The sequence below is a fragment of the Sphaeramia orbicularis genome, chromosome 9 (assembly GCF_902148855.1).
Source record: "Sphaeramia orbicularis chromosome 9, fSphaOr1.1, whole genome shotgun sequence".
In the NCBI taxonomy this organism is placed as follows: domain Eukaryota; kingdom Metazoa; phylum Chordata; class Actinopteri; order Kurtiformes; family Apogonidae; genus Sphaeramia; species Sphaeramia orbicularis.
This window is the reverse complement of record NC_043965.1, coordinates 7,278,830-7,302,531: the sequence shown is the minus strand read 5'-3', so window position 1 is coordinate 7,302,531 and position 23,702 is coordinate 7,278,830. Positions and strand designations below refer to the sequence as shown.

General features: G+C 36.0%; 1 protein-coding gene across 1 annotated transcript in view; it reads left to right on the top strand.

Annotated features, from left to right (window-relative positions):
- whrnb (whirlin b) overlaps positions 1-23,702 on the top strand; it is a 280,302-nt gene that overhangs the window by 169,300 nt on the left and 87,300 nt on the right. Inside the window, exons 4-5 of the mRNA XM_030144436.1 lie at positions 9,586-9,860; positions 13,663-13,699. Coding sequence (XP_030000296.1) covers positions 9,586-9,860; positions 13,663-13,699 — 312 coding nt within the window. The remainder of the gene's footprint in view (positions 1-9,585; positions 9,861-13,662; positions 13,700-23,702) is intronic.

Here is a 23,702-nt window from a genome sequence, read left to right as displayed (position 1 = left end):
TCTTGGTACTTTAATACATCTGTACAGTTACTTTTCTTTACATTTACACCTCCACCAAGTGAATTTATCTCCATTTATTGCAATATTATCCAGTTTTTCATTTTTGATCAGTAGATGCTTTTGGTTGACGGTGGATGTTTGGGCTTTTATGAGGTATTTTTTTTATGGATTTATAAATGATTTCAGCTTCAGGACCAGAGGTGGTTTTGGCAGCCGAAAGGTGCCCCTGAAGCGACATGACAACAGTGGAAGCAGGTCCTTTAAACTGGTGGCTTGTGTGTCATTAACAGCCTCCGCAGGCCGACAGATTGGTCCTGCTGCTGAAAATAGAAGTTTGCCCTCTCCGTGTAAAAAGGACAAACACAATGCACCTCCAGCCCGGTCCATGCACACTTTCATTTCACACTTGGTCATGAATGATCAATGAAAAACAGCTTTAAATCGTTACTGTACCAAGAGGAAGCGAAAATGAGAGTGGAGTTCGGAGGGGGGACTATTGTTCCAGTCAGGATGTCTTTTTTTTTTTTTTGCCTCTACAAGCAATTTGAGATCTGATATGTTCTCGTTTGATAAAAGAAAACCCGGTACAAGCCCACGTTGTCACAAAGTGTCCCAGTTGGATTATAAAATGTCTGAAATCAAGCTCTTCTTTATCTTCAGAGAGCTCCGTTCTGGTTGCGATTGATTCGGATTCTGCTGCTCATAATGATTTCAGTTGGGGAAGATGAGACGTCCGGAATCGATCATTTCTACATCTACTTGTGTAACACAGTGGAAGCTGGTTTTTCTGCTCCCTTTGCTGTGGGCTTTATAAACAGGCTCAGTTGTACTCGTATCTCACACAAATGAACTTGGGCTCTGATTGACATTAGCAAAACACCCGTTGTTATTCAGGTCCAATCACACTTGCTGTGACAGAATTATTGACACTTGAAACATGAGGGTTTTTTTTCTGGATATAAAAGCCTATTATTATCACATGAACATGAAGGCAGTGGTGGAAGGAGTTACATAAAAGTACTTACATGACATATGTGTGCATTCAAAAGTAGGAGAAAGGAAAGACAGAAAGAGGAGTATTTGAAAATCAGCTCATTTAGTAACACTTCCCCTTCGGTTCATCACAGATTATTGGAAATTAACCCTTTATGCCACATGTGGTCCAATAGCTACCCTGACTGTATAAGGGTCAATATTACGATTGTCTCGCAATTGGGGTACAGGGGGGTGGTAAGGGGGTGTGTGTCTGTGATTGTCTCAGAGTGGGGTGGGGGGTAGCGGTTCGTGATTGTCTCAGAGTGGTGTGGGGGGTAGCGGTTTGTGATTGTCTCAGAATGGGGGTGGGGGTGTAGTGGTCTGATTGTCTCAGAGTGGGGTGAGGGTAGCAGTCTGTGATTGTCTCAGAAGGGGGATAGCGGTCTATGATTGCCTTAGAGTGGGTGGGGGGGATAACAGTCCGTGATTGTCTCTGAGCAGGATGGGGGTGTGTGTAGTGGTTTGTGATTGTCTCATTACAGGGGGTATAGCAGTCTGTGATTGTCTCTGAGCAGGGAGTGGGGTGTAGCGGTCAGTGATTGTCTCAGAATGGGGTGGGGGGAAATAGCGGTCTGTGATTGTCTCAGAGCAGGGGGTAGCAGTCCATGATTGTCTTGGAATGGGGGGGGGGGGGGGTAGCGGTCTATGATTGTCACAGAACAAGATGGGGGGAATAGCGGTCTGTGATTGTCTCTGAGCAGGGTGGGGGTAGCAGTCCACGCTTGGCTCGGAAGTAGGGGGGAGTCTGTGATTGTCTCAGAGATTGTCTTCAGAAGACCCCATGAAGACTAGCCTGGTCTTTGTGTGTCAGCTAATGGGGATCTTCAATAAAGAATAAATAAATAAAGAGCGGGACGAGGGAATAGTGGTCCATAGTTGTCTCTAAGTGGGGTGGGGGGGTAGCAGTCCATGATTGTCGGAGTAGTGCAAAGTGAAAGTGACACTGAAGATGCTTTACTATTCTTCTAACTCTAACAGGCCCACCCTACTGCTGTATGTTTCCCCCCCCTTAACGGCGCCCCAGGCAACATATATAGGCTCGATCAGACCCCCCCCCCCCCGACAATTAGTTACGGAGTGTGATACCCGAATCTACTTGAGCTGGAATCTGCAGGTTTTTTTTCACAGTACACAAACCAATACAGTTTGATATTTGTGGGAAAACTTGTGGCACAAAAACACATTAATATTTATTCAGTGCTGATCATGCACTACAGTCGTTCTCAAGGGGACTATTGTTATTTCAATACCCGTGCAGGATTCTGGATTTGTGCCATCGTAGCCAGTTTTTTTTGGGATACCTACCTTAAGACCAAACTGTCACAGAAAAATGAACCGACCCATTTTTATCCTTAATTTTAGGTGTTTTTTCAGCCTCCGCTTAAATATGTATCCCTAAAATACATCGTAATTAAAGACGATTTCATCTTCAGCTCATGAATAAAATAAGGATCTACTGAACGTTTGAGCCACAGTGGATCCTGAATGAAGACTAAACCACAACCTCTTGCCCAACTCCAACATCCTCGTCTGTCCATCAGTCATATACCATTTTTTTTTCTGACATTCATCAGTAGCTTGAAGATATCTAAGTTCTCATTTGCCCAGGTCATCGTTCTTCTTGGTAGTTGTTCTAGGTTCAACTGGATGAGTTTTGCTCTTTTGAAAACATCTCGTCACTCATCCAAGAGACTTCTTCAATCGTAATTGCTGGTGAGGGAAAGTGAACTTCTACACCTATAGGAGGAGTGGACTTGTGGTGGAGTCAACTTTGAAATTGTTCACTGTGAGGGAAGAGATTCAGGTGCATAATCACAGAAAGACTAACGGATTGGTGCTATCACTAACGGAAACCTGCTGTCGCTCAAGTTTTATGGATTTGATGAAAAACTGGTGACAGACGTTATACACAGGTTTAAGTGTAGGGTCGTAGAGGGGGTGTCCCTGAGTTTCAGGGTCCTTAGTGGGTGTTGAGTGGGAGTTTCAGGGTTGTTGAGGAAGGGCTGGGTTGTTATCCAGGTCCTTGGGGGGTGGTATTGGTAGATAAGTAGTGTGTCAGACCACCACCTCTGTTCAGGGAATGACTTTCCACTTGGACTAAAATGGCTCTTGGACTCTTCTCTCAAACCACTCGTCTTTGGTCAATCTCCTGACATTGCTGTCTTCAAAGGAGTGTCCTCTTAAAGTGTAACTGTGTGGAATAGAATAGAATAGAATAGAATAGAATAGAATAGAATAGAATAGAATAGAATAGAATAGAATAGAATAGAATAGCCATTATTGTCATTGTGCAACTCCAGTCAGTGCAGCAGTATTTACAAACACCAGAGCTACTGAAATAAGAATAGAGCAATTATAAAATTAGAAAAATTAAAAATGAGATAAGAAAATATCATTTTAAAAATTTGATTTTATTTATTTATTTATTTTGAACATGCAAAACAAAAAAAACAACAAAAAAACAAAAAAAAATAAAAACAAAATAAAATGTTCAAATGGACAGAATCTATCTCCAAGCACATACAAGTCTGAATTTTGCATGGTCGAAAAGGAGTAGGAAGAAGTATGAACTTATTTAATCCTACCCTTCAGTGCTTTTACACCTCTATCGCTAACTCGATACAAGAGTCAAACAATATTTTCCTAATTTTAACATCAAACCATGACAAATAGATAATGCAGTAACTGAATTACACCCAACAATATGATCATGGCAGTCCAGTCATACAAGCAGACTCAACAATTCAACCATTTTCTTCAGTAATTACAGCAGATTTATCAGTACATCATCCATAAACAAACAGTCCTTATTGACATTATGTAATAATACTGTACTTCTCAAGAATCATTTTTTTTAAATATCTTTTTTTAAACTGAATTATGTTAGATATTTGTTTTCTCTCCACACACAATTTGTTCCACAATTTTACTCCACAGATGGTGATACAGAAACTTTTTAACGTAGTGCGTACTTTATGAATCTTTAAATTTAACTTTCCCCTTAAATCATAGCCTCCCTCTCTTTCACTAAACATTTGTTGAATATTTGTCCGGCAGTAAGTTATTCTTTGCTTTGTACATTATTTAAATAGTTTTGAATTCCACAAATGTACATTCCGCAAATGTACAATGTAACAAAGTAACATAAGAATGAAGCTTAGTAGAATAAAAAAAAAATAAAACTGGATAAAATATGAATAGAAATAATTAACAGTATTAACAGTATGTATTACCATGAATAACACTATGTATATCTGTGAATACAGTATGTATATCTATTAACAGTATTAACAGTATGTATTTCCTATAAAACAGATTCTATGTAAAATAGTATATGTACCTATGAACTAGGTCTATATTAAAATAGTGCATGTATTTTTAATAAATATTGAATGAATATTGCGTTGCTATTGCAGGACAGAAGAACAGAAGTTAGACTTACTGCACATAATTCAAATTTGAGGGATTGTTGCACATTATAGGAAGTGATCAGTGTTGGGCAAATTACTTTAAAAAAAAAAAAAAAAAGTAATTACTTATAGTTACTAGTTACTTTCCCAAAAAGTAGTTGAATTAGTAACGGAATTACTCTTCATAAATGTAATTAGTTACCAGGGAAAGTAATTATTGCATTACTTTTTTTGGAAAAACCTTCAAATATGTAAAAGAAAACTGATTTTTGAGCACGTTTCACAGGTCAGTTTTATAGAGTAGAACAGCAGACAGGTACTGCATTGAACTGAATATTTACTGGAGTGTGAACAAAATTAAAGACATTATCTCTGAAATAATAATGCAGTGTCATCCTTTGTGGGTTCTACTGCCTTTCTTTCTTATCCTTTGGCAAATTTGAGTTAAGGAGGACAAGTGATGGAATGTTTGCGTCTTGATGCAACTTCTCTGATATTATTAGTCTTGTCTTACAGAGTACTCATTCACATGGAACCAATGTTCCCACTGAACGGAGCTTCTATACCTTAACTGTGGTGAGGCTGGGGTCCACCAGGGCCCGGCGAGGGTCCACCAGGGCCCGACTTTTCCACCACATAAGGGGATCTGCATTTATAGGAAGAAGATGCTCCTCCAGTTAATCCCACATCTCTTTTTTCAGTCGCTCCTCCCTGATCCAGCGGTAAATGTCTTCAGTCCAGTCAGTCAGACTCATTAATAACTCCTCCCCTAAATTAACTGTGCATGTAGCTGCGTTCAAGTGAATGGGCTGTGCTGCGGACAACTCAAATTCGGAGATGTAACACTGGTCTACATTTTTTTAGAAATGATTTGCTTCAGAGATTAAATGTGCTAAATGTTACATATTTTAATAAGATTAGTTGGACAAAAGTGCCGGTTTGCTGATGTTTTCAAGGTATATGATTAAGTGTTATTACACATGTATATTGGTTTATGTACATTTATATAGTAGTTTTACAAATCTTCCACTAAATAGAACCTGTAAAGTGAATGTATTCTAATGTGCAGACAGTGTTTTGAAGTAGATCTTGGAGCTCTGAGACAAATATTCCTTTTGAGTCAAACCCATTCTCTTGTTAATTCTTGAATTTCACATTTTGACCCAAGGCTGTATCTTGGAAAGTTCAGCCAATCAGCATTTTTGACTTGATTTTTCTTTATCAGTGACTCTCATTTGGTAAAATTTCATTACTTTTATTCTGGAAGCATTTTCCTTGTAGACCAGTGTAATTAGTCGTTCAGGTGAAGGCAGCGTGGACAGCTCAGACTCATGGACACACAGGTGAAGCATGAAGGCAGTGTGTTGGATTTGAATAGAAGAACAGCTCATAATGAATCGGTTCTTATCACTGAAAAGAGCCGTTCAAAAGACTCGACTCATCCGCGAACGTCACACCTCTAGTGCCTGGCTGAGCTAGGACGGATAACAGCTGATATTAGTGCAAAGTAACGCACCCCATATGACTGTCGGTAACGGTAACGGCGTTGTAATGTTTCAAATAGTAATTAATTAGATTACCCGTTACTGGAAAATAATAATGGCGTTAGTAACACTGTTATTCCCAACACTGGAAGGGATTCTGAGGGACGCAGTAGAACAGGAATAAACCAGAGGGATTACAGAGTTCCTTTGTAATCCACTTTTTCCAACAAGTTTTGAGTGCACATTAGATTTTTATAAGAATACATTTAAAGTGATTTGGAACTTTAAAGCTCTACCTACCGATGTGGCATTTCTCACAGCACTTAGTAAAAGTTTGAACATGAACAACCTGCCTCCCTCCAAAGCCCCGCCCCCTTCCCTCTGCCTGAGCTCTGAGGCTCCTCCTCCTCTCACCTGATGTGCGATGGAAACGGAGGAGGAAGCAGAGGCGGAGGTCCGGTCCGTTTGGCGTGTCCGCGGACCCCTCCCTCAGTAATCAGATGCATCATCCACCTGCCGTGGGCCCATGGCTCCTGTTCCATCAGTAGACCTGGTCTGTGCAGTACTGGGTCAGGGTCTTCACTGCAGTGCCCAGGGGATGGGCGCGTGCACTGTGAACGCACAGCCTCCGCAAATTTTCCGTGGACATTTGAAGTTTCATAGTCCATACAATTATCATCCTACATCATCTTACATGTGTGACACCATGTACATGTACCTGTATGAGTCCCACCGTCAGAAAAGCTGAGCTTTATGCAGACCTGTTCAGTCCAGTACAGCTGACTTCCGGACTTTTATCTCCATCCTTCATTCATCAGACTCCTGTTTGTTCCCCTCAGTTGTCGTTTCTGTTCATAAATCCGTTTTTTCCCTTCCACATGTGCATGTCAGTTCTATCCAAGCACATCCTAGACAGTAGACTGTGGTCAGTGACAGGAGAAGCAGCGCCAGTGAAGCGTCAGATTCAGAGGTACGCATATCGGATGTGAGATGGCGATAATGGATCGGATGCTGGACGCCCGTAATGGATGATTGACAGGAGGCTCAGTCAGGTTCGGCCAATTATTTCATTCGGACCGACTAAAATGATTGGTCAGACTTTTATTAGAAATATATGAGAATTAAACATTTTTGAGTTTCAATACCTGGTGGATTTCTTTTACATTTTAGTTTGACACATGCTTATTAGGAGCATTTTAAGATGACAAAAGAAAAGTGTAAAAATGCCACATCATACGGTATAGCTTTAAATCTGTTCGTATTTTAAGTAACCAGAGATCCCGTTTCCTCAGTGTGTGTAAGTAGTTTGTGGCTGTAGATGTGATCAGTGAATGCATTTGTGTCCTTGCTCTCGAATGTAAGGTTTTATAACTTCTTTCATAGTAAGATCAAAAGAAACGGTTGATAATGAAATGGAAAAGCGCCGTGCAGACGACCACGCTTACAAAACAGACAGAAGTGGGTCTGTTTTTGCATTTTAATAACAAAGAGCACAAAGCAGGGATCGCTGATTAGTTTTCCTCTGATGAATTCTGCTGATCACTGTCTTCTCTGTGATACTGAGTTGAGAGGGGCCAGGACCTCACCTATTGTCTGTCTGTCTGATGGAGGATAATTAAAGCGGGTGCAGCGTCACTGTTCGTATGTGTGTCCGTGGAACCCTGCAGGGGTTCACTGAGTTGGGAAAGTTGGGACGACCTTGAGTTCCGCTCGTTTTCTTTGACGTCAGTGGCCCGAGATTATGACAGTGGAAAAACTATGAATCAGGGATTACAATGCATCACACGTAACATGGCTGATACGTAACCTCAGGGAAACGCAAGTGATTTTAACCCATAAATACCCACACATCCACCATCAGCCAAAAGCATCTGCTGATCTAAACTGTTTAATACCTGTTAATCCACTAATCCTATCAATACATGGAAATAATTGGTGTAAAATACAGTTTATCGTCTTTTCATGGTCATCAGATATGACCCATGTGGATATTCAACACTGAAACACTATCATCCTCTACAACATTAATTCACCAGTAAACTATGGAGTTTAATTAATGACAGTATAGTGACACAAAATGACCAAAACAGCCAACGTAATCAATAAAATGAACAAAACTGAGTAATAAATCAACAAAATAATACTTTACATGAATATAATAAGCCACAAACTGCCCGAAATTGAAGAAGCAATAATAAAAGAGGCAACAAAATGTAGAAAAATAAACAATACAACTAACAAAATGAACAAAACCAAATAAAATATTAAATAAAATGAATAAAAATGAACAAAATGAATTTAAAAAATGTACTAAATGTGATCCATTTGGATGTTTAGAGGCTCTGTAGTGAATGTGGAAACACCCTCGTCTTCTACAACATTGATTCACCAGTAAAACTATGGAGTTTATAAATGACAATAGATAGACATAAAATGACCAAAACAGGTAAATGTGATCAATAACATGAACAAAACTGAATAATAAATCAACAAAATAGTATGTTACATGGATATAATAAGCCACGAACTGACCAAAAAAACTGAAGAAAAAATAATAAGAGGCAACAAAATGTAGAAAAATAAACAAAATAGCTAACAAAATGAACAAAACCAAATAAAATAATAAGCAAAATAAATAAAAATGAACAAAATGAATTAAAAATGTACGAAATAAGTGACTCATTTGGATGTTCAGAGGCTCCGTAGTTACCATGGAAACACCGTCATCAGAGGTGTCAAGTAACAACTTACAAATACTTGGTTATCTTACTTAAGTAGAAATTTTGGTTATCTACACCGTACTGGAGTTTGTTTGTTTTTTCAGCCAATTTTTTCCTTCTACTCCTTACATTTTCACGCCATTATCCGTACTTGTACATTTTAAAAAAAGCCTTGTTACTCCTATTTCATTTCAGCTTGTTTTCATTCCGGTTTTACCGATATTTACTAAATGTCGAAAAAACAGAAGTGCGTAATGTCGGTTTTTCCATTAAATCACAAATGCAATGATTTGTTTATTTATTATTGCGAGATGACACGAGAAATCATTCCATAAACATGGTGACAAACGCAAATATGGTGTTGATTTACAGATCTATTCATTATTATTATTATTCTTATATATTACCCCTCTATCTTGTACTAAATTAAAAAATGATCGGGTTTCCTGGTGTGTCCACACATACCGCAACATGTTTCTTCTTCTTCTTCTTTGCTTGTTGTAACGTACGTCAACATCTGTTTTTTTAATTTACCTGACTCTAGTTGCGAAAAAAGGTCTTTCCATTGCAGTTTTGCGTGATATACCATTTGCGCTATGCCTGAAAAACCACCTCTTACCAGCGCAAAAACTTTCAATCGAAAAATGAGACTTTTGGCAAAAACTTTTAATAAAAAAATGAGACTTTTGGTGAAATTGTTATTTTTTCCATTAGGTAAATTTTATGCGCAAGTTCTATTTGCGCAATTTAAGGGCCAGTGGAAAAGTGACTTCTGTCACTCTCTTGTCCTCTAATGTGGCGGCCTATCTGTTTACTTCGGTATTAATGACGTCAGTGGTAACGCTCTATAACCATTAGTGACTGACGTTAGCTACAGTGCAACCTGACTCACATCCTGCAGTGTGTTGAAGTTGTGTTTTCGTGTTGTCGTTGCAGGTCGGCGACCAAATCCTGGAGGTCAACGGTCAGAGCTTCGTCACCATCTCCCACGACGAGGCGGTCCACATCCTGAAAACGGGCCACCACCTGCTGATGAAGGTGAGGGACGTGGGTCGTCTTCCTCACGCTCGCACTGTGGTGGATGAGACCAAATGGATCAGCAGCCAGACCATCGCCGAGAGCAACGCCACAGCCAATCCCAGCCCCGCCCCCAACCCCGGGGTCAACGCCGCCGTCCACTCGGCTGTCAGCGCCAACGCCTGCAACACCAGGTCTGTTCTTTATGATGAGTTCTGTCAAACCTTTATTATTACTTTGTGTTATTACTAAATTATTGCATTTTATTATTTTTTTATTTGTTGTTTTACATTAATCCTTTAACCCGTTTGTTTTTCTGGTTAAATAAAGATTAAAAGAAAAAAAATCATCATCATCATAATAATGAATGAATGAATGAACACATGTGGTTGTTTAACATCATGGCCCGACTGATTCTTTAACCCATAAAGACCCAAACTCTCACCATTAACCAAAACATCTACTGATGTAAAGTGTTTTTAACCTTTTGTTTTATGTTCACTTCATGAACATAATGAATAATATGAAAAAATATGCAAAAGATTGACTAAAATGAAGAAAACAAAATGAACAAAAATGGCTAAAATGATCAATAAAATGTATAACAAATACAAAATAACAAGTAACATGATAAGTACAAGCCATAAAATGAAAAAAATTTAAGAAAAATGAATAAAATAAAAAACAACAGAATGTAAAATAATAATAATAATAATAATAATAATAATAATAATAATAATAATAATAATAATGATAATAATGATAATAATAATAATAATAATAAAAAGAAGCAACAAAATGAACAAGTCAAATGTAAGTCAAATGAATAAAAAAATTAACCAAATAGTAAAAGTCATGAACAAAATAAAGTTGTTGATGCTTGGTTTATGTTCAGTTAATGATATATTTTACTGAAAAATTCCCTGTTTCTTCAGTTTTCTTTGTTTTGATAGAATAACCTTTGAATTCTCTCTGAACATCTACATGATCTATGAATTAAATACTGGAAAATACATGATTTACACTGAAAAAATGCAAAACACAGAGGATAATATTATTATAAATGGTGATAAATCACTTTACACAGGTTAAATAGAAAGAACTGCCACAAAAGCAGCTTCGGTTCTTTATGGGTTAAGTCATCCAATCTTTAATTCAATTCAGAGTCTATTAAGGAGAATTCTCAATAAAGTCAAGAAAATAAAATGAACTATTCTGGCAAAAATGGTATAAAAGCAAAAGAATAAGTCAGTAAAACATTAGGAATAATTGTAGCAATTTAGAAAAGCAAATAAATCAACTAAAGCGAAGCAGCTAGAGGCCGAATACGATGCTGTTAAACATTTTAAAGGCCCCAAGGATAAGAATGAAGGAAGTTCTGCAAATGACTCCAAGCTGCAGGTGCACAAAGAACAGAGTCACATTTTCTAATCTGAGTAAAAACAGCCGCCACCTGCGACATAATGCATTCATTCAAGCATGTTCGATAAGGATCCGACGGTAAAAGACAACAAATTCAGCCACAGTAACATTTGGAGGTGATGGTTTTGCATGGATGGGAAATGGAAGTTGGTAATTTGCTGCATATTTTGGAAAACGGGCATTTCAGATGAGATAAAATGCATATTCTGTGAGGACTAGAAACCTCAGTGTGTACTTTTTTTTTAACTTTTCTGTGCAAAAGCCTTATGCCAACTTTTGGTTAGACTTAGACAAACTTTACTGATCCACACAAGGGAAATTACTTGGTCACAATAGTTCAGTTGGATACAAAACATTAATGAAAAACACTAGCAAACTAGGAAAAACAAGAAAAGCAACTTGGAGAGCGCAGACCTCCGCCAAAAGAGATCTGCCCCCCCCCCCCCCCCCTATTTTGTTCATTATTTTCTTCATTTTTCTTCATTTTGTTTTTAAATTTTCCTAATTTTTCTTCATTTTGTTTTTAATACTTTCTTCATTTTTGTTCATTTTGTTCATTGTTTTCTTCATTTTTCTTCATTTTGTTTTATATTAATTTTTGTTCATTTTGTTTTTATATTTTCTTCATTTTTCTTCATTTTGTTCATTATTTTCTTCCTTTTTGTTCATTTTGGTTTTTTTTAATATTACAGGTGAATGAAATGGCTTTGACTAGAAGATCTTGCAAAAATAAGCCTGACGTATTCTGCTACATCTGCGGTGAATACACCATTGTACCTAACAGGAATCAAGTCACAAGTTTCATAAAGTGTGCTTACCAATCTTATTTTGGTATTAATTATTATATTTTGCGAGAAGATCAAATTTTTCAAAATCAAATTAGCAAAAAAACCTGACCTGATTGAGAAAAACAGATGTCATTTTTGGATTTAGCGGTGCAAAATGGTCCTAATACAGTTGAAAAAACCTAGACTGCTTGTAAAAAACATTTTTTTGTAACCCAGTGTAATATAAATAAAATACACTAATAAAGAACAAAAACACAAGTTTTGCATATGTACAAATCTACAGGAAGTGGAAGTAAATATACACTATATACATACACAAACTAGAAAAGCACTCAGAGAGCACAGACCGCCAAGTGCCCCCCCCCCCCCAATCACCACCAAAATTTCATCATTTGTTCCTTGTGCCAGTATCAACATTTCCTGAAAATTTCCTGAAAATCTGTCCATAACTTTTTGAGTTATTTTAGTATCAGACAGAGAAACAAACAAACTAGAAAAGGACTCAGAGAGCGAAGACCTCCGCCAAGGCAGACCCCCCCCCCCCCCCAACACAGATCACCACCAAAATGTAATCTTTTGTTCCTTCTGCCAGTATCAACATTTCCTGAAAATTTCATCAAAATCCATCCATAACTTTTTGAGTTATCTTGCTAACAAACAAACAAACAAACAAACAGACACACAAACAGACACACAAACACACAAACCCAGATGAAAACAAAACTTGGTGGAAGTAATAAAGCAGGAAAAAAAAAAGTATTGTACTTTCTGCAGACTCTCAGATGGCCTTGTGTGTCCAGACTTCACCATCCTACATGTGTTATGTGGTAAAAATGCAGACTTCAGTAACTATCCAACAGCATTACACTACATTCATACACAAAGCTCCCCCTGAAACGGCAGCAGACTGGTTTTTTTTTTTTGGTTTGTTTTTGCCTCTGGACATGAAGCGCTGTCGTCCATGTTGCTCCTGCTGCTCTGCTAAACTCTTCCATCATTTTGGATTTTGGATTCGACATCATCGTTGTGTTGCAACAGACAGTTAAATCTGACACGAGCAGCCAGAGAAACATATCTGTAGAAATCCTTTTGCAACATATTTTTATTGCCCAAACTTTTAAAAATGTGAAATAAACCTTTTATCTGTAGGTAGAGGTGGAAACGTTGGTGCATAAATGTGAGTAAGTGCAACAGAATCAGACTTTATGAATTATTATTATAGTTTAGAGTTGAGTTAATGCATGTTCGCAGCCACAGTCGAACGTCTGTGCCATGTCAGTCTTTTTAAAACAAACCACAGACGAGTTGTGGTTTTGTGAATATAATCCTGTCTAATGAGGGTCCATCTATGGGTCTGGTTTGCATTATGTGGTCCAGGACCTGATCCTCGTTCCATTCTTTGGAAGACACTAAGACAGTTCCATTATGTTGACAGCAAAGCAATCCACAGAGAACACCCCCCCCCCCATCCATCTGCCTCCCAGCTCTAATGGATCTGGGCCTGATTGAGAATTTCTGGAGGTTTTTCTTCCCGCTGCTGCTTTGGAAATTACACAAGGTGGCTCTTAGCTCCACACCTCATTAAACTCCAGTTGCCCCGGTCGTGCCCCAGGCTGAGCTGGGCCGCCCTGCTGACTACTGCGCTGTTGTGTTTTTAATGTTTGACATGCATGAGAATGGCTGACGTCTGGACTGTAGTTCTGAATCCTTTTACTTCCATGTTCTGTTCTGGTCTACACTGAACCTGTTGAATTAACACTGTGTGTTTCTGTTCTATGTTTTACAGACCTTCATCAGCCAGAGCTACACCTGTATCAGCAAAGGTAAGAGTCTGTTATTATTATTTTTACCTCCGCCAAGGAGGTTATGTTTTTGCCAGGGTTTGTTTGTCTGTTTGTTTGTTTGTTTGTTTGTTTGTCTGTCCGTTAGTGTGCAACATAACTCAAAAAGTTATGGACAGATTTGGATGAAATTTTCAGGGTTTGTTGGAAATGGGATAAGGAAGAAATGATTAAATTTTGGTGGTGATCGGGGGTGGGGGGGCCCATGGGGGGGGCCACTGATCAGCCTTGGCGGAGGTCTGCACTCTCCGAGTACTTTTCTTGTTGTTATTATTATTATTATTATTATTATTATTATTATTATTATTATTATCTATAAAACCCTACTCGATGCCATGTTCAGAAGGTGCATTATTATTTTGACTGGAGTTTCTACATGAGATATTTCGCTAACGTTTTGTGCTGCAGCGTTGTGTATGTGGCACTGAGTTAAAATAACCCACAGTGTGTCAGTCTGAGTGAGTGTGTGGTTTAACAATGTGTTTTTATACTATTTATATAAAGTACAGCTCTGTGGTGCAGAGGAAGGACAGATATATCACACTGTAGTGCTACTTATAAAGATATTCTCATGAATGCATTTGTATTTGTGTGTGTGGGTTTGTTTTTTTTAAGACTTAATATTTCAAAGATGAACTTTTAATGAATAAAGTCAGTCATCACTACAGTATGTAATGAAAAAGGACAAATAGGAAAGGCTGAAGTTCTTATATTTTATCAGAGTTTCTGCAGGTCATTAAAAAGCATTAAGACATTAAATAGATTTTGTGAAAATTAAAGGCTTAAATGGCATTAAAAAGCATTCAATTCAATGTCCAGACGCATTAAAAAATGAAATAAATTTGATGGAAAAAAAAACATTGTTATGCACGATTTATTTTAATTATATAAGCGTTTAATAATATTGATTTGAAGTATAGTGTGATGATTGACAAGTGGAACCCTTTGATTGGCTATTGTTTATGTCGGTGCATCCTGACATAGAAATAATTGGTGTAAAATGCAGTTTGTCGTTTTTTAATTCTCATCAGATATGACCCATTTGGACGTTTGGAGGCTTCGTGGTTACCGTGGAAACAACGTCATTTTCTACAACATTGATTCACCAGTAAAACCCATGGAGTTGGATCAATGACAGTGCATGGACACACTGGGTTTACGTTCAGTTAATGAGAGATTTGACTGAAAAAGTCACTTTTTCTTCAGTTTTCTCTGTTTCTGATATTATAACCCTCAACTTTAATCTCAGCTTTTATGAACATCTACTGTACATGATCAGCAGAGATGGTAAAAGTATTCACATTCTATACTTAAGTAGAAGTACAGCTACTTCCAATCAATCAATCAATCAATCAATCAATCAATCAATCAATCTTTATTTCTATAGCACTTTTCATACATGGTACATGTAGCACAAACTGCTTCACAACAAAACCCCCCACTGTCCCGCGATTGCAAATAAAAATACAAGCAACAAAATAAAGTTAACAGTAAGGATTTAATTAAAAACTAGACTAAAAAGATAAGTTTTGAATTTACTTGTAAAAAGTAAAGTTGTGTGGAAAAAATACTCTCAAAAAAGTAGAAGTACTGATTCAACTCCTTTACTTAAGTAAAAGTTAAAAAAAAAAGTACAACTTCTCAATTGTAATAAAGTACAAAAGTAAAACTGCATTTTTTTTTGCCATGAATGAAACGATACTTATTTCACCAGGCAAAATCATAAAAGTTTCAGTTTTCCAATTGCACAGTGAATGGTACTGACCAGAGTCCTGCACCGGGTCGGGTACTCGACAGGTAACCCGCAAAAACATGTGGGAACAGGTAAAAAAATAAATAAATAAATAAAATAAAATAAATAAATAAAAATAAATAAACAAATAATCAATCAATCAAAATAATTTTTTTTTTTAAAATTTAAAAATTAAAATAAATAAATAAATTGTCAGGACTGATTTTCCTTCTGAAATGACGTATTTTACGTTCTGTCACATCTGTTTAGTTTGAAAAAGTAACGAGCCTATTCTGAGACTGTAGGGAGTATAAAGTGCAGATATTTATGCAAAAATGTAGGGAGTAAAAGCAAAAAGTTGCCAGAAAAGTAAATACTCAAGTAAAGTACAGATACCTAAAAAATCTACCTAAGTATAGTAACAAAGTATCAGTACTTTGTTACTTCCCACCGCTGATAAGCAGTGAATTAAATATAGGAACATGTGTGATTTTTACTGAAAGGATGCAAAACACAGACAGTAATATTATAATAAATGGTTATAAATCACTTCAAAAAGGTTACATTTAGAGGAAAAAATCAAATGGGAACAGATACAAAAGTATCGCTGGGTCTTTATGGGTTACGTTGCATATCTGTGGCAGACAGAGCCCATAGTTTTAGTAGTCTGATGCAGTTATAGTAGTGGGGTCTGTTTGTGAACTCTAAATTTAGGAATACATGTGCCTTACAGTTGTAAGTTTTGTCGGTTAACACTGGTTTTTCTCTAAGGATTCAACATGACTTGGGGTGTTACTGTTCACGTTTCCTCCTGTGTATGTTTGCTGTAGAGAAACACTAACTGAAATGACAGAGCTGGATGGATTAGCTGCTGGACACCAGCCATGTGCTGCCGTCAGCTGAAAACTGAAACACTGAAAAGAGTTCAACACAGCTGCAATTCACCAGGGACACGCTGCAAAGACATGGGTTCAAAACTACAGGCATATGTGTAGGAATAATGGACAAATGACAGACAAATAACAGACAAATAACAGACAAATAACGGACAAATAATGGACAAATAACGGACAAATAATGGACAAATAACGGACAAATAATGGACAAATAACGGACAAATAACGGACGAATAACGGACGAATAACGGACGAATAACAGACGAATAATAGACAAATAATAGACAAATAATAGACAAATAATGGACAAATAATGGACAAATAAAGGACAAATAATGGACAAATAATGGACAAATAAAGGACAAATAATGGACAAATAATAGACAAATAATAGACAAATAATGGACAAATAATGGACAAATAATGGACAAATAACAGACTAATAGACAAACAGAGCCTGGTGAATAGTCTGTCATAGAGGATATCTGTCTGTCTGTCTGTCGGTCTGTCTGTCCATCCATCCATCCAGCTGTCTGTTCATGTGACTGTCCGTCTGTCTGTCTGTCCATCTGCCTGTATGTATATCTATCTGTCTGTATATCTGTCTGTTTCTGTATCTGTCCATCTGTCTATCCTTCTGTTTGTCTGTCTGTCCGTCCATCTGTTCATCTGTCAGTCCATCTGTCTGTTCATCTGTCTGTCTGTTTGTCCGTCTGTCTATCCATCTGTCTGTCTGTCTATTCGTCTGTCTATCCGTCCGTCTGTCTCTCTGTCCTGTCTGTCTGTCCATCTGTCTGTCTCTCTGTCCATCCGTCTGTCTGTCCGTCTGTCCATCTGTCTGTCTGTCCGTCCTGTCTGTCTGTCCGTCCGTCTGTCACCAGTGTGTCCATAACCTCCTGCCTTCATATTCATTACCCTCTCTTGTGCAGGACATGGCCCACAGATGAGACCATCATCATTTTGGAGCAGATCCATAAAAAAGGGCAGAGGCTAAAACATTGTGTTCACTTTCTCTACCCTCAGGCACTTAGACCTTTGTTTCCACAGCAACCCTCCGACTGCCAATCACAGTAACGGTTACGCCAACCAGAGACTCCGACTGACAAACAGGAAAACACAGGCCACAATTTAATATATTAATAAAAACGTGGAAAGCCATGAAGAGTGAAACAGTTCTGGTTAAAGTGAAGAAATAAACCTGTTCTAACCCTTAGACCACAGGTGTCAAACATGCGGCCCGGGGGCCAAATCCAGCCCGCCAAAGGGTCCAATCCGGCCTGCGGGATGAATTTGTGAAATACAAAAATTACACTGAAGATAAAAAAATCACGATTATTTTAGCAATAATTGAAATCACGATTATTAAAAACGATTATTTGTTAACCTTAAAGTTTTTTTTTTTTTTCTCGCCAAACAATGTAAAATATACTCTTTAAACATAAATAAAGCTTTTAACCACTAAAACAAAGTATTTTCACTTTTGTACGAAACAAAAAAATCTTTGAAATCAAATAAGTGTACTGTAAATTCAAGTATGTTTCCTTTTATAAACAAATAGTGCACTGGAATTAAACTGCTATAGACTTGCCATAGAACTGTAGCAATAAAAAAAAAAAAACTCACGTAAAGTGCAAATTATAAATTCAAGTATGTTCAATGTAGTATGAAACATAGTAAATTCAGTGGCATGCTGTGAGGTTTCAGTTCAGGCCTTCTGTTTACATCAACCATCTACAGGGTGTCCCATAAGTCTCCATACATAGGAGACATAATACATGTGGTTCTAACATGTATTTCTTTATATTTCTTCTTTATAGTTCTTCAGCAGTGGAGGACACGCATTGAAATGTGTTCCCGACAAAATGGCAGTCATATAGAGCATATTATAGAAATAAAAATGGTTTATGTCAAGAAACGTTTCTTTTTCCTATGTATGCAGATTTATGGGACACCCTGTAGAATACGCACGTTACGGTTATACGGGTTAGGTTAGGTTAATACGGGAGTTGCAGCGTAAAGAGATTCGGAGACTGAAGATTGCATTGCGGACGAAGTTGTTTTTATGCGTTTTAGTTTTTCATAAGATAAAGATTATGATAAAGGTCGCGGTGGTTAAACTTCAGATGGTTAAAAAGGTTTGTTGTGTTAGCGGTCGGTGCGGACACAACTACGAACCACTTTTTGCACATGATGTGTTTTTGCTCTTCGTCTTCTTCATCAAACCCAAAGTGATTCCATACAATTGAATTGGACTTGCCTTTTTTTGTTTACCAAGCACTTCTGCTGTGATTCTCCTGCCGTTTTTCCAGACCGCTAGGTACAACTGTCCTCTTGGGGTGGACCTGCCGGCTAGCTGGCAGCAGTAGCTTAGAGGGGGGCGGGGCAGAGCAGCTCATGGGAGCTTGCGTGCGTGTGAATTAAAACAACTCAAAATTAATAATCGTTTTTTCTCGATTACATAATTTTTGTAATCGTTGCGTGTAATAATCGAAATCGTAATTGAATTTCGATTAATTGCACAGCCCTAACTGAAGATATTAACAATCAATCCACATACAGACACATACAGTCTAATTAGATTTCCAGTGGGTCAGACCAGTAAAATATTATCATCATAACCTATAAATAATGACAACCCCACATTTTCTCTTTGCTTTTTGGTGCAAAAAAGTAAAATTACATGGAAATGTTTACATTACCAAACTTTTATAAAAAATGTGAATATCCTGAACAAATATGAACAAACAGAAATGTCTTAAGAAAAGTAAATGCAATTTTACCAATATTCTGCCTGTTACGAAATGTTTTGTGCGATTGTAACACACTTGTATAAATGATAAACTCATAAAAACGAGGCAGAATATTGTTAAAATTGCACCTGTTTTTCTGAAGACAATTCAAGTTGTTCATGTTATTTAGATTTTTAAGGAAACTTTGTAGATGTAAACCTGATCATAATATAATTGTACTTTTTTCACTGTTATTATTTAATTGCTTAATTCAAGATTTTTTTTTTTTTTTTTTTGCTTAATTCAAGCAAAAAATCTGCCAGTGGAACAAGTGAACATTATCTTGGTAAGATTTCTTGAAATAAGATCTATTGTTTGAAAATCAGTTCTTATATCTCACTGAAAAGTTCCTCTTTAGGTCATTATGTCTTATTTTAAGTGGGATGAGATTGGACTAGAAATGAGAAAATACACTTGGTAAGAGTTCGATTTTTTCCAGTGTAGGTAGGTAGGTAGGTAGATAGATAGATAGATAGATAGATAGATAGATAGATAGATAGATAGATAGATAGATAGATAGATAGATAGATAGATAGATAGATAGATAGATAGATAGATAGATAGATAGATAGATAGATAGATAGATAGATAGATAGATGGATGGATTCTGTTAATGATAATAACCTTGGATTAAACCAGGGCTGTCAAACTCATTTTAGTTCAGGGGCCATATTCAGCTAAATTTGATCTGCAGTGGACCCAACCAGAAAAATAATAACAGAATAACCTATAAATAATGACAACTCCAAATTTTTGTCTGTTTTAGTGTAAAAAAAAACCCCCAAAACATTAAATTATGAAAATACTTACTTTTATAAACTATCCAAACAAACAAACAAACAAAAGAAACCTGAAAAAACTGAAATTTACATTAAAAAACATAAGAAAGTTTAGTGCAATTTTACCAATATTATTCCTCAACTTCTCATTTCTACATGTGCATTCTGGATCAGATCTACATAGACACTAAACACTGAGGAACAGGCAGAAAAAGAGTTCAAATTGTGGTGACTTTTCTTCAGACATTTCAGGTTTTTCATATTTGTTCGGGTTATTCACATTTTATTGTTACAGGACAGTTTGGAAATGTAAATATTTTCATAATTTAATGTTATTTTTTGCACTAAAACAAAGAAAAAATGAAGTTGGTTTTTTTTTGGCTTAATTGAAGATTTTTTTTTTTTTTTTTAACTAATTGATTTTTCTGGCTTAATTCAAGATTTTTTATTTATTTATTTTTTTTACTTAATTGAATATTCTTTTTTTTTTTGTTGCTTAATTCAAGATTTTTTTTAATTAATTGAATTTTTTTTTTTACATAATTGAACATTTTTTTTTACTTAATTGAAGTTTTTTTTTTTTTTTTTTGGTTAATTCAAGATTTTTTTTTACTTAATTGAAGATTTTTTTTTGCTTAATTCAAGATTTTTTGCTAAACTTGAGATTTTTTTTGGCTTAATTGAAGATCTTTTTTTTTTTTACTTAATTGAAGGGTTTTTTTTGCTTAATTGAAGATTTTTTTTTTTTTTAGCTTAATTGAAGATTTTTTTTTTTACTTAGTTGAAGATTTTTTTTTTTGGCTTAATGCAAGATTTTTTCCTTAATTCAAGCTAATTTTTTTTTTTTTTTTTTTTCTTAATTCAATTCAAGACTGTGGAATTTTAGCACTTTGCAAAAACATCTCAGGGGCGAACTGGACCCTTTGGCGGGCCGCATCTGGCCCCCGGGCCGCATGTTTGACACCCCTGGATTAAACCTTCCATTTCTTCAACATAAATTACTTTAACTTCTGAGCCTTACACAGATATATCGTGTAAACATAACGTGCATAACGCTTTGAATCCCCCTCGGCCAAATATAGTGTCAGATTCTGTTGAAAGTTACTGCCCTATAATTTCCATTGCATTGTCTCTGTGTAATATCTCACTGCATTCTTCAGAAAATGTGATTATGTTGTTGAATGAACAGACAGACGGATGGACAGACAGACGACAAAACTATTACAATACCCCTTCGCCCAAAACTGATATATCAATCTATCCAGAATGAAAGACCTTGGACTTCCCTAAGTTTGTTAAAAACATCACATATTCAAGTGGTTCAACCTCCAAAATCAGTTTTAATTTGCTCTTTTCTCTTGTTCTTTTCTTTCCTGATCTTTTTATTGATTGTTTTTATCGTCCGCCGTGGCCAACATGGCTAAAACCCCCTTCTTTTATTACTACATTCATTACAGAAACAATCAGCGTCTTGATTCTGTTCTGAGTAAACACATTCGTCCTTCAAGGATCCGTGATGGTTTTTTTTTTTTTTTTTGCTTTTCTTCACCAGGAGGTCGGCAGACGGTGGATTTACCAAATCCAAAACTCTGCCCCCAGAGAGCAGAGTGTGCATCCTAACTCCCTTAGGCAATAAAACCACTTTGGTCAAGGCCAGGAAAAGATTGTGGTTCATGAATAAGCATGAATAATGATTACATTTTTTTTATTGTGTCTTTGCTCTCCCTGGTATTTTCACTTTAATAACACTGTCGTCAAAACCAGCTCATATTGGAAACTGTATTGACCCTGACATGTTAACATTCAGGATCAAGAGTAAATGATTATGTAATAATTAAAAAAAAGAAAATATGCAGCATTATGTAAATAACAAATCATTTTTGGTGCATATGGACACCTGTAGGGGGAGTTTTACCTGGTTTTAACACCTTACTGCCCAAAGTTTGATTTGATTTTGACTGTGAAATCTGCATAAAATGAACTTTTTGCATGAAAGACTTTTATATGCAGTTACACTATGATTTGTTTTGTTTGTTTATTTATTTCGAATATTGGAATAAAATCAAACAACAAAAGAATTATATAAAAGAAAGTAAACGAAAATTCTGACTATGCATAAAACACAACATTCCCGTACATATCAAGGATAGACTGTCCATTTAACAGCAGCATTTCACATTAAAATAAACTCTGTCCTTTTCATAACAATAATACACATATTAAAAGACAAAATAAACTCTGTCCATTTCATAACAAAAGTTTACACATGTTAAAAAAACAAACATAAACTCTGTCCTTTTATGACAATAATACACGCATTAAAAAACAAAAATAAACTCTGTCCTCTTCATGACAATAATACACATATTAAAAGACAAAATAAACTCTGTCCATTTCATAACAAAAATACATATATTAAAAAACAAAAACAAACTGTCCTTTTTATGACAGTAATACACATATTAAAAGACAAAATAAACTCTGTCCATTTCATAACAAAAATACACACATTAAAAAACAAAAATAAACTCTGTCCTCTTCATGACAATAATACACATATTAAAAAACAAAAATAAACTCTGTCCATTTCATAATACAAATATCCATACATAAAAACACAAATAACTGTCCATTTCATGACAATAATACCTATATTAAAAAAAACTAAAGACAATCAAAACAAAAATAAACTCTATCCGTTTCATGACAATGATACACATCATAAACAAAAATAAACTATTCGCTTCATAACAATAACACCCAAGTCAAAATAAACTTTCCATTTCTTAGCAGTGATATACATCTCCAAATTAATCTTTATCCATTTTATCGTATTTACTCAACATTTTGGATTTAAGAGTCTTTTTAAATGTGTTATTTGATTTAATTGCCTTTGTTTCATCATTTAAGTTGTTCCATGCAAACAATATGTGCAAGGTAAAATTAAAAATAATGTGCATGTGTGTGATTATAGGTTGAGTATTGCATCGTCTAGTACACAGGTGTAAAAAACATGTGGCCCATGGGCCAAATCTGGCCCGCAAAAGGTTCCATTCTGGCCCGCCCGATGAAAGTGCAAAAATGAACCTGAACAGTCCAGGTTGTCCAAATCCTTTTGGTTCAGGTTCCACATACAGACCAATGTGATCTACAGTAAAAATAACAACACAGTAACCCATAAATAACGACAAATACAAATTTTCTTTGTGAAAAAATATGTGGAAAAAAATGACATTACACTGTGAAAATATTTACATTTACAAAATTATTCTTTCACAATAAAATGCAAATAAATACATATATAAAAATGAACAACCTGAAATATGCAATTTGAACAATCTTCTGCCTGTTACTAAATGTTTGGTGCATTTATAGATCCACTGTGATCTGGAGTTGTGTTAATAAAAAGAGATGTAATATTGTAGATGTTGTTCAAATGTTAGTTCCAAATTCCAAAATTTTAACAATATTCTGCCTGTTACCAAATGTTTATGTAACACTGTGTGTAAATGTACATGTATAAATAATGAGTCAAGGCTTAATATTGTTAAAACTGCATTAATTTCTCAAATGAAATTTCTGTTTTTTTCAGGTTATTAACATCTTTTTTGTAAAATGTAAATATTTTCATAATTTAATTGGGTTTTTTGTACTAAAACAAAAACTTGGGTTTGTCATTATTTATAGGTTATTAAGTCATTATTTTACTGGTCTGGCCCACTTGAGATCAAATTGGGCTAAATATGGCCCCTGAACCAAAATGAGTTTGACAGCCCTGGTCTATTAGAC